At 38.3% G+C, this 15,530-nt stretch overlaps 1 protein-coding gene across 1 annotated transcript in view; it reads left to right on the top strand.

Moving 5' to 3' along the window:
- Window positions 1-15,530, top strand: part of ghrhrb (growth hormone releasing hormone receptor b) — a 48,565-nt gene that overhangs the window by 15,304 nt on the left and 17,731 nt on the right. Inside the window, exon 3 of the mRNA XM_067596256.1 lies at window positions 14,569-14,673. Within this exon, the coding sequence (XP_067452357.1) occupies window positions 14,569-14,673 (105 nt within the window). The remainder of the gene's footprint in view (window positions 1-14,568; window positions 14,674-15,530) is intronic.

Genomic DNA, 15,530 nt, shown 5'->3' with positions numbered 1-15,530 from the left:
AGAGGTAAAATACCTAATGCTGCATTCACCTTTCCCCTTACAGCTTTGTAGGTGGTAGGTTGTGATTCAGTTCTGTGGGCAGAACAGTGTCCAAACCCGACTCAAGAATCTCATTTGGATAAACAGAGCAAATAAATCCAACAGGCCTCGATAAGCAGGAATGCTGTGTGCTTCCATAACGTCACATTGGTGTTAGGCAACAGATCTATCAATCCAAAGGGAAACAGAATATAAATACCTTGGCATCTGGCTTGATGACAAATTCACATTCAATCACCATATCAAGAACTTTGCTGACAAATTAAAACTAAAAATCGGCTCTCTATACAGGAATAAATCCAACTTCCTCTGCCTCCTCTCCTCTGTAGGAAGAATCAATTTTCTTATCAATTTTAAATTATGAGGATATCATTTAGCCTCCACACTTAGGCCTTTAGACTCAGTTTACCACTCAGGCCTGAGATTTATTCTCAGTGATGGCTACAGTACTCACCCCTGTATCCTCTATAATAAGGTCGGCTGGTCTTCTCTGACTGAGAGACACAATAATCACTGATATCTGTATATCTATAAAGCCCTGACTGGAAAATTACCATCATACATCACATCTCTATTGCACTGGAACTCTGGTCCATTTCTAACCTGTTCCAGTAACTGTCTGGCTCTTCAGGTACCTCAGGACTGAACTTGGAAAGAAGCTTTTAGTGGAAGCTCTTGCAATGTGACCTAAAACTGAATACTCTCACACCTCTTCACACTTCAGGAATATAATTACTAATAACTGATCACTGCCTGTCTTTAACTGTTTTAACTCATTTTGTTGAATATGTATGTTTCCTTGTTGTTTGTTTGTTTTTTCCATGTGTAATCTTGGCATTATTGTAAATGAGGGTCGCCCTCAGTGGTTTTCCGAGAATCTTAAAGGTTGAAATGAAATTTTTACATCAAAAATATAATCTAATATAGTTAAAAGCCATTCAGCATTTGCTTGGATGTTGTCTCATTTGTTGGCTGCGTGTAGTTCAAAACAAGAGAAGCATCATAGTAGTAACACGTCATAGTAGGGATGAGATTTTATTTACTACTAAGACAAAAAATAATATGACAGTCCAAATAATGTATTTTTTAGACATATAAGCATTTAAAAACAAATTATTTAAAAGGATTAATTATTTTTTAAAATATTTTCAAAAATTGGATAAAAATACCCAAAATTACTAATATAAAAATCAGGATGAAAATCTAATTTTACTGTGCTGTATAGTGTAACCATTTATTTAGATTTCTCCAACACATAATCAGTCCAATCATCATACATTTTTAAGTATATATATATATATATATATATATATATATATATACTATATATATACACACACACACACAGTATATATATGAATGAAAAACAATGAGCATTAGGCATTTACAGTCCATTTATACAGTAAACAGTTGTCATCACAGCAACACAAAACAATAAATTAAAGTGATAATGCAGTTGAAGGAGGAGAGATTCATGCAATCTACATAGTTAATTACATCTAATTCAATTCAACACAACACCAAAAGTGCTTTGTTGAATTATATCTGAGTTAATTTATGCTTAAATTAAACAGAACTATCAGTGAACAACATAAGTGTCTCCAGTACAGTTTTCATGATCTACATTTGCTTTAATGTAGTTATTTTTTGCATAACTGCACTACTACATGCGACTTTAAAATGTAAATAATGTAGTTTTGTATTTTAGTTTGTGCTTTTGCATGCGTCAGGGTCACTTTTGTAAACATCTTACATTAGATTATATCAGTATTCAGATTCCTAGAACTATAGATCAAAACACACTTTTTCAAACCACGCCTGGATGTAAAGCTCACTGCAGCAAACACAGCAGGCTTATTGGATAGCTTCCTGTTGCTAATGATTACCGCTTTTTAATCAAAAGCATAGTGAGCACATTTGCTTCCTGTTATCAAATTACCGTCCTTCACTTGGCAGAGCAACCAAAACAATCAGGGGAACTAATCAGGTGAAGAGATGTCTGGATTAAAGGTGCTGATTGGTCAACCTGCTCTGGCCCTGTTTCATCTCTGCTGCCCAGGACGAAGGTGAACCAGCTGAATCAGAGGAGGTTCATCCATTATCCCCCCTTCAATGCCTCAGAAAAAAAAGAAAAAGAAATCAGTTACTGGAACAGCTTGTCCTTCAGGAAGGCTGAGCTTCATTTTCCATCACAGATGCAGTCTGAAAGCATGTTGATTATACTCGAAATAAGAATTCTCTTTGTTCTGAAGTGTTTTGAGTTATGCGACAGGGTCATTCCAGGTGGCTAAGCTCCGCTCTCTCCTCACGCTGTCTCTCCACTCTGAAAAGGTTGTTATGAAAGCTACACAGTCTGTGAGACAGTCGTCTGCTTGCCGGTGAGACTGCCTGTGCATGCCACAGCTGGTGTCGCTCAGAATTAATTGCGTCATTTGTCACCCTTTCCTGTGATCATCCAAACCAAAGACGTGACAATTAGCATTTGAAGTGGCATGAGCCGCTTCAAGCCCTGGACTGAACACTGACTGAAGTAGATGGAGGTGCTGCTTCACTTCTTCAGTTCAACTTTTACAAATGTAGACTGTCCAGAGGGAGAGACAGTCCCAGCTGGTTCTGTATGGTCTCCCCTGTGGTTTAACCAAACCCACCAAACAGAGACACACACAAAGATTCAATCTATTAGCTTTATTTGAGTACAGACTTGCGTCTTGACATGCAAGAAAAACAACAGAATCGGTTGTTCAAACATTGGTGGACAAGACTTTCTTTCTCAAAGTTGTGCCAAAAGCCCTCCAAACATAGACACACACACACACACACACACACACACACACACAACATGAAAGCCAACGAGGGCAGCTCACCTTCAGCAAGCTGCCAGGTGAGCAAGGGTCGGAAAACTTGAGATAAAGTTGACAAACAAAAATGCAGCACATGTTCACTGATTGTAAAACCTCTGATGAGCTTAACACTCACGAATATTCAAGCCTGTTTTACCACAGCTGTCCTGAGGAGAAGCGTTGGGACCATGTGGGTCAGGGTCCTTATGTCTCTGACTGGAGCATTGTGGGAAATACAGGTGGGAAGTAACTGCATACTACTACTGTACTCTCATTCAGGGAGATTTAATGTTTACTCAGCTACATTTCAGAAGGAAATATTGTACATTTTACTCTACTATGTCTTAATTTAATTTTACGTTAATATGAGAATAACTTGTTACCTTCATCGTTAGATAAAAAAAGGGCCTCACAGCAAACAGTTTTACTTTACTAGGCATGAAAAGCACAGGTGTAGCTAATGACATCAATTATAGTTGTTCTATTTAGACATGCCAGTAAACCAGCATGGCCTTGCAGTAGCACACCTGAACGAATGATTAATGTAATTACATCCATCTATGATTGGCAGTCAACAAGACCTCCATGAGAAAAACTTGTCCTCTCCAAAATGTGGACTTTTCAGGAGGTCTGGGGAAAAGAAGGCTTGTTTTAGATGCCCTAATGTATATTTAGATTATAGGGTTTTAGAGAATGTAGCTACTCAATTTATAGAAAAGGAATATCATTTTTCAACTCCAGAAATGTGAATTTCTACAATTTCACATTTCACTCTGGCTTCTTACCCATTATCTGCAGGATGAAGGTGATTTTGTCCTAATCACTAGTGACCATCATACAGTATCCGGTGCTCTGACGTCATTTCAGTCAACAATGAGTTCGCCAGTTTGTACAGTTAGCATATCTAATCAAATTGAGTTGATAAAACAGTTGATATTGAGATTTTTTTCTGTTAGAAGAATGTTTTTAAACAAACAACATTGTGTGATATTGGAAAATAATTGAAGGAGAGTCAAAGATTTCCACAACCTCAGAGAGCACTAACATGGATATTTAAGAAACAAAGGCTTTACCTGAGACTTACTTAACTTGAGAAAAATAGATTAAATAGAGGCAAGATTTATTGAAGATGGTGCCTGCTTGAGTTAGTGTGTAACCCTTTGAAAAATCAGAGAGTGAAAACCCAGTTGGACTGGCTGGCAAATGTTTACAAGTTAGCTAGCTGGTCAATGCTAGCTAACATCTCCAAGTGGCAGTTTTCTGTTTTCTCGCGTATAAACACTCCACCGCATTCTCACAGGAACTATTAATTTAAGTCAATTGGCTAACATTGGCTACTACACTGGCTAATGTAGCTAGCTAGCCAGTATACCAGGACATTTTCATTAGTCTGTGTCTGCTAATATATTGTTCACAGAAAATAATATTTAGAGCCCAGCAGGTGTCATGGTGAAATAGAGAAAAAAATAATTGAACTTACTTATTTGTTCTCTTGCATCACTTAATGCAATGAGAGTAAGAACATAGCATTCAGTAATATCTAGCAGCAGGCTAGCAGCTTTGGCTAATCCTTCCTACATATTTAGGTTAACATGTGAAATACATTTGTCCTTATCTCCTCTACTCTCTACAGTAGTTACAACTGAAATCTCATTTAATCATCCCTCTTTGCAGTCATATATAATGTCAACATGTTTTTTAAATGTATTGTCGATAGTTTTGCATTATTAGAATAAAGACAAAATGTCAGAAATGTCAGAAATGGAGAGGTGTGTCGATGTCTGTGTTTGATTGACATTAGCTGGCAGACTATCTGTGATATACCATACAGAGCAGAGATAAAGTAAACTGCTGTAGCTACAAGTCATGGACAGACTAGTGTTTTGCTAACAGGGATTTTCAAGAGGAACGACCAAACCCTCATCTAACAAGTCCGACGTGACATGTTTACATGCTGTTAATTAACCTGCTAAGTGACGTTAGCGGTGCACTTTTCCCTGGTGAATGTTTGTTGGTGACTCATTCAACAAGCTAAGGTGCAGGACAAGATGTGTTAATGTTCGTAAGTTAAATAAGATGGAGACTTTAGCAGGAAAGTTAATGTGGGTTGTTGTTCAGAGTCTGTGGCTCTTATGCTGTGTAGCAGGACGCAATCAGGCTCAGTGTGACCGTCTGCTCTGCCTGTGATCGAACACGGTGTTATCACCACATTAAAGATTTGATTTGCTGTATCGAAATAAGGTCTCCAGCTACATAGCAGGATAACTAACAGTATTTCATCAAAATAATGTAAAAATTGGGGGCAATATCATGAAATCAAATAATTTCAATGTAAATTTCTTTTTTTTTTGGTTTCTGATTTCTCTCACAGGACAAGTGATTTACAGAGCAGACATGTTGCTGTAGTAGACAAAAGATTTAATTTCGGTTGGACTTTAATTTGTGCTACAAAGTAGGTAATTTAAGAGCACAAACTAATAGATTGTATGAACTGTAGATGAATTCTTTTTTCTTTATGACACTTGATGGGCTCTGTAAGAATAAGATCTTGGAAATTTTGAATTAATACTTTAAACATGCAGGCTAATTTTTCTTCATCTTCATTGTGATTTACAAAAGCAACACCAAACAGAGACACGGGGGCTGATTCAGTGGTCTAATTTTACCCAATATTTCATGTTTTTCTTAGCATGAAGATCCTCAATACTTGTTTACTTCAATGCATGAAAGACAAAGTCGTCCATTTGAATATGACGTCAAACAGGTGGCTTTAGGAACACGATTCACCTGCAAATCCTTTCAGCCTAATTCATCATGATCCCAGAGCCCATCAGATGTGACTAAATGAGGGACGAACAGATGGGTGGGATGACGTGAGGAGGCAAATACGGCTCATGAAATAGTCATTGGGAAATTATGAGACTTCTTACTGGCAATTCTACGAAAGACTGCCCAAGAGATAGATGCTACTAATGGATAAAGATAGAATTTGTAGTTGTTAGTGTAATTCTACCGCAGGAATCAGATTAATTCTCTGTGTCTCCTTCATTCTCTCTTTCTTTATTAATTAACAAATGTCCAGTGAAGGGAGCGAGGGCAGAGGTCATGTTAATTACCTTCACCAATATCCAGTCCCACAGGAAACACCATCAGAGGAGAAACATGTGTAGACAGTAACAGAGAGGAAATAATGCCAGAATGCCAGAATAAATACAGACAGAGGGTCTTGTCTGTTTTCAAAGGATACTTATTATTAGACTCACACTGAGCAACAGCCAGCCTCATGAATTAGTGTGTGTGTGCGTGTGTCTGAAAAAAGAGCATGGCTCAGACGCTCCACCGCTGGCATCTCCGCAGATCATTACACACCATGACTGTTTTGCCCTTTCTGTCTCTCTGTGGTCTCACTGTTGTCATTGTCATAACTAATTACACAGACTAAATACCAGAGGTGGAAAGTGCTGAAATGATAAGTCAGATAAATCTATTAACATAAGATTATTAATGATAATATTTATCAAGCAAAAGTGCTAAAACCTTCCTATTTCCAGCTTCTCAAATGTGAGAAATTACTGCATTTCTCTGTTTTATAAATTATAATTATTATAAATCTCTCATTTTTTGACTGTTGGTTGGACACAACGAGGCATTTGAAGTGATCACCTTGGGCTATGAGAGGAGGTAAAAAGGCACAATTTAAATTTGAGGTGCTTTACTTTATTATTTGTGAGAGCGAATACATTAGAGGCATTTATATATCAGCCTGATCTGACCTGTGAAACAATTTAATAAGGTCTCTTACATGTTTATAATTTACTTTTACATCTTTTGTCTCATCTACATTTTTCCATAGTCTTTATTTCAGAGTAATCAATTATTTTAAAACATAAGATTTTTAAATTTCACATTTAGTGAACAGCAACAAACACTATTTGTCAAATCAAGTCGATATAGGCCAAATTCACAAATCACTCATTTGCCTCTGTACAACAACGTCTATTCAGATAATGAAAACGAAAACCAAAAAAAAAAAAAAAAGGTATTAAGTGATATTAATATACAGGTTAAAGAGTTTTTCTGGCAGAGTGTAAAAGTGTTGGAGTGAATACAGGAAAGGTTGATCTTCAGTACAAACAGTTTAAAGAGAGATGGACGAGTTTAATGCGACACAGAAAGTTGTGTACAATCTCCAGCCCCCTTACTTGACTAAACCTGCTGAGTAGCAATGCTAGGTATGAGGGAGAAGAAAGGGAAAAGTGGAGTCGCTCATGCATTAAAACTTAATTTCAGCTGTTTACTGAAGGACTGTCTGTGGCTGCTTCACTTTCAGTTTTGGATTATCAGAGTAAGGTGGAAGTGGGAGGTTGTAGAGTTTGGTTTTCCAGAAGAGAAGGGGAGCTGAAGGTGGAGAGGAGGGAGATTAGACGAGAGATCAAGGGAGTAGGGATGTCTGCTCAGTCTAAACAGAACATAAAAGAGACTTTATGTTTCCATAATCTGTCAGACAAGCGACGTCTTGAATTTCTGGTCAAGCTCTTTGTCCGTTTGAATATCTCCCCTCTGTCACTTCTTCTTCTGTTTCTCCGTCCGCTTCTGCTTCTCCCTTATCACATAACATTGTTTATTAAAGGGCAGATATTGTTCTGTATATCACAGTGGAGCTTTTTTTCTCCTATAATATGTGCAACAATATTGTGGCAGCAGCAATGTACATGACAAACATAAGACAAATGCTTTACTGGACCATGAAAACACTGGAAACTGAAGTATGAGGGGTAAAATTGTAGCCAAAGGAGGAATGAAATACTGAAATACGGCCACGGTGGTGAAGAGAATATACAGGACATAAATTTAGATTGACGTTTGGTCAATCTATTTCTCCATCGCTCATCATGTTTGCCCCTTTGGAAATGACCGAGCTTCCCTCATAACTTGTTCTTGATGTTTATTATAGGTCATATAAATGTCAAAGTGGCAGTAACATGCCATGAGATCTAAGGCCAGGTAGCCAGTTGCACAAACCAATGAGTATTTCATATGTGTCAGCAGGCGACACATATGAAATCAAGATTGTAAAATACTATTACCAAACTTAAACAATTACTCCATAACCGTCCTCATTACTCCACTTTCCCAATAGGCTACATCTCATAACATTGCAGTGCCTTGTTTGTGTAACAGAGACAAACAGACGGAGAAAGCGAGAGAGAGCCACAGCTATAGTGAGAGAGAGGAGAGAGAGAGACAGATCAAAAACTTCACAGCGAATAGGCTTATGCACATTGGTCTGCACAGATCCACGTATTCAAAATGTGCAACATCTGTTCCCCATAATTTATGCCATCCATACAGTTATCCTGACATCAGCTATCACAAACAGGCAATTCAAATCAATAAACTTGCAACACAAGATCGTGATCTTCGGACATGTATGATATTTCACAACGACCACCGCCGTCATCAAACAACAAAGAAATAACAATAGGCTTAAAACTACATAAAATAAGAATCCACGACACTCAAACTGAAGGAAACAACAATAGAAACTGCGCTCAAGGGTATTATTAGAAGGTTAACAACAGGTGTGATTTGACAATCTGAGCTGTTTGTGTGCGTGTGAGAGAGAGCATTAAGGCTTGCCTACTTTATTTGAATGAAGATGAAGTCCATATGTCTATCCTTCTTGACAAAGATGTTGATGACAGTATTGTAAAACTCCTCTTCTTGGCCTTGAGTTTTATGAGTCTCTCTTTCTCAAATTGATATGAGAGCCAGAGATGAATGTCTTCCTTGCTCCATCCTGTTGTGACTGTAGGTCAGTTTTGTTGCCTTTGGAATAATTTAAGGTAATTTTCAACCAGGAAAGCCAGCAGTTGAAGAGGTGATTTGTCCTCTATTATATGTGAACTATATAGTCCGATGAGGTCGGCCTGCAGCCCGACAAAATCAAAGTACTTGTCATATTTAGCAAGGCTATGCAGTTTTGCGTCATCAAAGTGGGCTCACAGCTCACTTTTTACAGTCAACTAAAGCCAGAAAATCAATTTCTCCCAAGTTCTTGAATCTTGCCTCCATTTGTACATCGATGTTGTCCAGGATGATATAGAACAGCTGAGAACAGCTGCTTGCTGCACATGTTGAAAACATGCCTACCTCGGACTGAAGCTAATGCTAGCTTACTGGAAACACTGAGCGCTGCACACTTGAGCTAACATTAGCTACTTTAGCCAAATTAGGCTAACAGGGCAGGTATCGTAAAATAGTATATTACTATTATTATAGTCTAACTCAGTGTGAGTCCTGGAGCCGGGGGCCAACTGTCAATCACAGCTGTCAATTAACACCCACACAGCACACACCAAAGCTACTATAAGTCGCCAAATCCTATTAACGGAGCAATAATTTCCAAAATGACCACCAGCACACTTATGAGAGGGACAAATTTCATGCTTGAGACCATAATGACTCACTGAAAAAAATGATTGACTCAGTATTTCTAGAGAAAAGTTGAGTCTTTTTGAATAGGAGTCAGCTGGAGCATCTAGCAGTCGTTGGTGGCACTTGAAGGGACTTCAGCCTCAAGCTGTGGTAGTTGCCGCTTGATTAGCACCAAACACAAAGTACTGGGCAAATTGTAATTTTGACCTGATGATGGTGCTAGAGGAAATGTTAAGGGGTCACCAAAGTTTTTACAATTTGTCCTGAGGGGGACATGAATGTCTGAGTCCATATTTTCCAAGATATTTCACCATAAACCAGAAATATCAACTTCTGGGTGGCACTAGAGGAAAAGTCAAGGGATCATCAAAGTCAGTAGGATTCTTCCTCTTGGGACCATGAATATGTGTACAAAATGTAATGGCAATCTATCTGATAGTTGATGAGATAATTCAGTCTGAACCAAAGTGGTGGACCAACCAACTGACACACATTGCCATTGTTTTTAACGGCTAGCGTGGCTAAAGACATTAATTTTAACAAAAATAAATAAGAAAAAGCCAAAGAGGGTTCACCTTTTCAGTTTTGTTTGGGGGCAACATCGTTTGCTTTGTCACTACATGCCTTTAGGCCAGTTCTGTAAAAAATGTGCGAAGGTGTTCGTCAATGAGATGTTCATGCCTGTGTGAGCATTATGATGGCATTGATGAACAACACATACCAGCCTGTCACACAGACCACTGATCTTGACAAGGTAACCGAGACCCTGGAGAGGAGATTTACTGAAAGCTTGAAAAAACAAGTCTTTGTACTGAAGATACTGCTGGTGATGGGACAAAGATATCCAAACATTAATACCGGCGATGAGGAGAAAATGAGCATCAGTCCATTCATCTGTTGTACCGTCCTGTCACAATGTCACAAGCTTTAATTAGCACCTAATGAAGGAACTTACCGTTGCCACCAGCAGAGCCCCTTTCACACACTGTGATTCAAATTATAGCACCGTGGCCTTTTACGCTATTACAGTCTGTCCACGCATGGAGTGGCTTTTCATTACCTGGAGAGCCATTAGGTTATTTACAACAAGGTGCTTGATTCATTCAGTGCACCAGATGAAAATGTCATCTGCTGCTTGATGGTAGTGGGGTGTGTGTGACAGCTACTGTAGGTACAGCTAATGACTACACCACGGGAACTTAATGACCTGTAACCTGGAGCTTCCCTAAACCTCGTGGAATTTAGGTGTTTGCTTTTTTTCTGTATTTTACAACCAGGAAGGATTGGAAATCTAAGTTAGACATCGTACAATGACAATGAGAGGAAGACAAAAAAAAAAAAAGAAAAAAAAAAGAAAAGAAAATAAGTATGAAATATATTAAAAGCAGATTAAGTTATAAATGTTTTCAAAAATGCACTTATAATTTATTGTGCATATACTTTTGATGTTTTGAGGAAATTTTAATACACCTAAAATCATGAAAGAAAAAAGAAAAAAATGGTAATCTTATCAAAAAATGACATTTGGGAATAAAGAAAATTACTATAATAACAATACAATAAAAATCAACTTTAGGGTCTTTGCATTTAAAATATAATATATTTAATACAAACTACAAAATTATGTTTATGTTGGAAATGACAACTAACTAAAATCTGACCAGAATTTGGCTGTAAGGTTACAAATTATTAAATTAAATAATAATAATAATAATAATAAATTATATTATTCCATTTTTTGCTGATGTACAAACAAAAGTGAAATGGTGGTTAGTGTTATGTTGTGTTTGTTGTGGTTGAGCTGTGACGACAACTTGATGTAGTACCACCTCCTGACCTCGTCTCCAAAGCAGGCAGAGGAAACACTGAGCTGGCTAGAAATGATTTGGAATTAGAGTGACAGATCTCTCAACTGCATCAGATCAGAGACCATGAAAAACCTCTAGATTCTCCTCTTACAGCTGTGTCCAATAAGAGGGCCGAGACTGTGGTTGGACTGGAGACCAACCACAGTAATAGATGGATGATTCACTCCTCATCGCTGGTAGATCAGCAGGATGAAATGGGATGCCAACTGGAGCTCAGCTAAAGTCCCTGAAATGGATTCCCTGCCATCAAATACTGGATGGCTTCAAACATTCTGCAACTGAACACTGATAAGTCTGAAGGTTACTGGTCCTGATGATGTTTCAAACAATATCACCTGCCACCTTTCACCTCTGAAAACTAAACCAATCAGCCAGAAATTTCAGTCAGCACAGTCTTGGTCAATTTTGCTATTTAGAAATGGAAAAATAACGCCAAACTTAGTTATTTCCTCTCACCTAGACTACTGCAATTCATTATTTACCTGAATGTCTGAATGATGCAGCTCGTCTACAGTCGGTGCAGACTGCAGCAGGAAGACTTCTACACAACTCTCCAGTCATGCCAGGCTGAATTACATATTCAATTTAAGATTCTATTCATCGCTTTTACATCCAGACATCTCCGCTTTAAACCCCTTTTTTCTGCACCAAGTCCCCTCAGATCTAACGAGTCCCAGTCCAGGCTTAAGACAAAGGGAATCACGCTTTTATTCTTTTTAGCTCCAACACTGTGGAACAAACTCCCCCTCGGTATCAGATCAGCTGAGTCAGGGCTACATTTTTAAAACCTTTTAAAAACTCACATGCATACACCGGCATTTCTGTAACATTTTTATAATTTTTACTCTAATAGTTTGTTGTCTGTGCACTTGAAACTCTGGTTTTGAAAGAAATAAAGTTTACTTACTCACTTACTCTCTTATTGTACAAACAATAGCCATTATCAAGGCAAATTTTTATGAAAGAGGAGAGTTCAAAGTCACATTTATGCAGCGAAATGTTTGTCTCATTACGGCTTTGGCAGGAGAACCTCCAGCAGTAGCCAAAAGCTGTGTTTTATAATGAATGAGTGGTGTGTCTCTGCGCGCTGCTGTTTTAATTGACACAAGGCCGAGGTGCTTTGATGTATGAGGCGTTGTGGTGGCGGAGAGAGACGGGCTCCTCATTACTGCTCCCCCCACACACCCTCCCCCCTCCACTCCTCCCCCGTTTGGAGCGACGGAGGCTACAGGGAGAGCTTGTCATCCATGTGAGGGGGAACAGCAGAGACAAAGCGTGGGCAGAGAGGAGGGTTGAGGACGTCACTGAATCAAACACCCCTTCACTTTCCCAGACTGGGGGAAACTCCTTGAAAAATTGCATCAGAGGACTGACTTTATTTACTGATAAGAAGATTTTATAAATGAGGTTAAATGAGTCAGGAGTTAACACGTAGCAAATTCTGTAGCATCAGGAGGTGTTCAAGGTCAAACAAGTCATTTGTCAATAGAATTTTAAGCGTGCTACATAAAAAAGACTGATGATGAGAAACACTGGTGGCCTCCATAATCAGATTATTCATTCATTCATTTGTTTATATACAAAATCTCATTTCTTTCAAGTCCTTGTGTCTGTAATTGAGTCCTGAAGTGCTCTTAAAACATGTGAAAAAGCTGCAAGTGCAATAAGATTATTTCAACCCCATTTTCATGCAAATCCAGTAGTTTCTATATCAAGTTTAATTTTTCTGGATTCCAGTGAAGCTATCTAACTTTTTTATTTTTTTATTTTTTCTAAACTAGTGGGTTTCATTTGGATACAAGTTGAAACATTCTTGGTATGCAGGCACATTTTTTCACTTTTGTTAAAGTGGAATTAAATTGCTTTTTTTTGTTAGCTACAGCATACATATCTGCTTGATAAATTACATGTCCTGTGTTATATTTTTTGGTGTCATGATCTTTGCGCATCCTATCTTAGAATTAATTCGTCAGAATACTGTTAGTTCTTAGTCTAAGTAGATGGAGATCTTGTTTCAGTAAAGCCAATCAGATTTTGCATAAAGTGATAACATGTCGTTCTATCACAGGCAGAGCAGACGGTCACACTGAGCCTGATCGCATCCTGCTACTCAACACAACAGCCACACACTCTGAACATCAATTCAAACATTCAAACATTATCTTTCCTGCTAAAGTCTCCTTATTATATAACTTAGACACAAGAACACACGTCTTGTTCTGCACCTTAGCTTGTTGAACGAGCCACTAAACAAACATTCAGCTGATAAAAGTGCACCGCTAACATCACTTAGCAGGCTTGCTATCTAATTAGCTGTTCAACTGCAGCACATTAAACAGCATATACACATGCCTGCAAATGTCACTCCAGACCTTTTAGATAATGGTTTGGCCTTCGGTCTTCAATACCACTGCTAATAACACACTGTCTGCCCACGACTTGTAGCTATAGCGGTTTGTTTACTTTGTCTCTCATTCTCCGCTCAGCTGCTGTCAATCAAACACATGCTCATCCAGCCACTGAGACAAAAAGAAATATTTACTTACTTTTTCCTCTATTAATAATGAAAAAGCTATTAACAATACATTTTCAAAAAAAAAAAAATGTTTACATTATTTTTGGCTAAAAAAGGGATGATTAAATGTGATTTTAGCAGGACTTTAGCTGGAAAGTAATCAAGTAAACACCCCCCCTCTCCCTCTTTCTTTCTCTCTCAACCCAACCGGTCAAAGCAGATGGCCGCCCACCAAGAGCCCGGTTCTGCTTGAAGTCTCTTCCCGTTAAAGGGGAGTTTTTCCTTACTGCCGTCGCCAAGTGCTGCTCATGGGGGAATTGTTGGGTCTCTGTAAATTATAGAGTACAGTCTAGACCTGCTCTATGTGAAAAGTGCCCTAAGATAACTTTTGTTGTAATTTTGTGCCATATAAATAAAATTGAATTGAACTGAATTGAAGTTTGTAGCCTAAGAAGATGGCGATATTTTTCAACACCCTAACCTGACCAACTTATATTACCTTCTTTAACATGAACATTAACATCACTCATTAAGTTCATATTGTCCAATTATTGTATCTCTGTACATTTTCCCAAACTGAATATTTGAACATTTTAAGTCATTCTTCAGAGATTTCCATAATGTGACTCCTCAAACTGAATTATACTCTGTATCTTCATCTTTTTCTCACACAATGCTCTGCTTACAGTTCATAGATTGCAATACAGTTATTCAATACTACAGTCTAGTTCCAGCCTGACAGTATGTAATATCCTCATACAGTTTGTCATGGTTTACATGTCTTGCTCATTGCAAGGCTCTCTACTCACACTGTGAAGTCGTCAGTCCAGCTGATAAATATGTGATAAATGTTGTTTTCCTGTCTCAGGTTGTCCGACACTGTGGGACGAGATTCGCTGCTGGTACCGTGCTGAGGTGGGACAGGTGGTCAGCGTCTCTTGTGCTAATATCTCACAGCTGTTTGCAGCATACAGTAAGTGGGAAACATTATAAGGCAAAGCTGCTTTAACCAACCATCAAGGGGCCCTCAAACAAAATGAAAATGACTTAGGTCTTAATTTATAATTTAAAGATGCACACTATTCCTGCTTGAGAGGTTTTAAAATTTGCTACAACTAAATTAGGGAATGTATCTTAAAATTTTGTTATGTAGATTTTTTACACTTCTTTACTCTTTGGTATTTTTTTCCTTTGAGGAAGTTTAGCTGTCATCAATCAGAATTCATCTTTGTTGTTCACATTTTTTCATTCCTGTTTGAAGCAGCGTAGAGAAAAGATTTATAATGCTGCCAACAGTCATGCTGATCTTTTGTTTTATCCTTTTGCTTGTGTTTGCACTTTTTTTTGTCAGAAGCCAAAAAAACAGGCAGATTCGCTCAGTTCATCCATCTTTCAGTTTACAGCTCAGCAAAGTGACCAGGTTATATTTAGACATCTCTTAGGACTGGTGTTATGCTTTCACTGAGTGGTTTACGGAGACTTATTCTACATGGATCTCGCGGACTCGTTTTCTCCAGTGTCTTGGCTGTAGAGAGCGGTGCTGTGCCGACTGTTTACATGACCCCCACCTCCTCCGAACCCCTGTCTCATGCAGCTGGCTCGTCTAAAGAAAACAAAATACACTCAGATTCTCTCATGTAGTGTCAAATGGCTGACAGACAGATAAAAAAATGCAGTTGAAATGCTAGAAAAATGTGTTTCTGGACATCTGGGAGATGGATGAACAGGAAAAAATCTGCATATTGTCACTAACAGACCCAGTGAGAGTTTAGAGGAGAGGAAGAAGAGGCAGAGAGAAAAAAACTGCATCCAGTAAAGGGTAAAAATTGT

The sequence above is a fragment of the Thunnus thynnus genome, chromosome 8 (genome assembly GCF_963924715.1).
Source record: "Thunnus thynnus chromosome 8, fThuThy2.1, whole genome shotgun sequence".
NCBI classification, from domain to species: domain Eukaryota; kingdom Metazoa; phylum Chordata; class Actinopteri; order Scombriformes; family Scombridae; genus Thunnus; species Thunnus thynnus.
The sequence above is the reverse complement of the archived record's forward strand: the minus strand, read 5'-3'. Positions and strand labels throughout refer to the sequence as shown.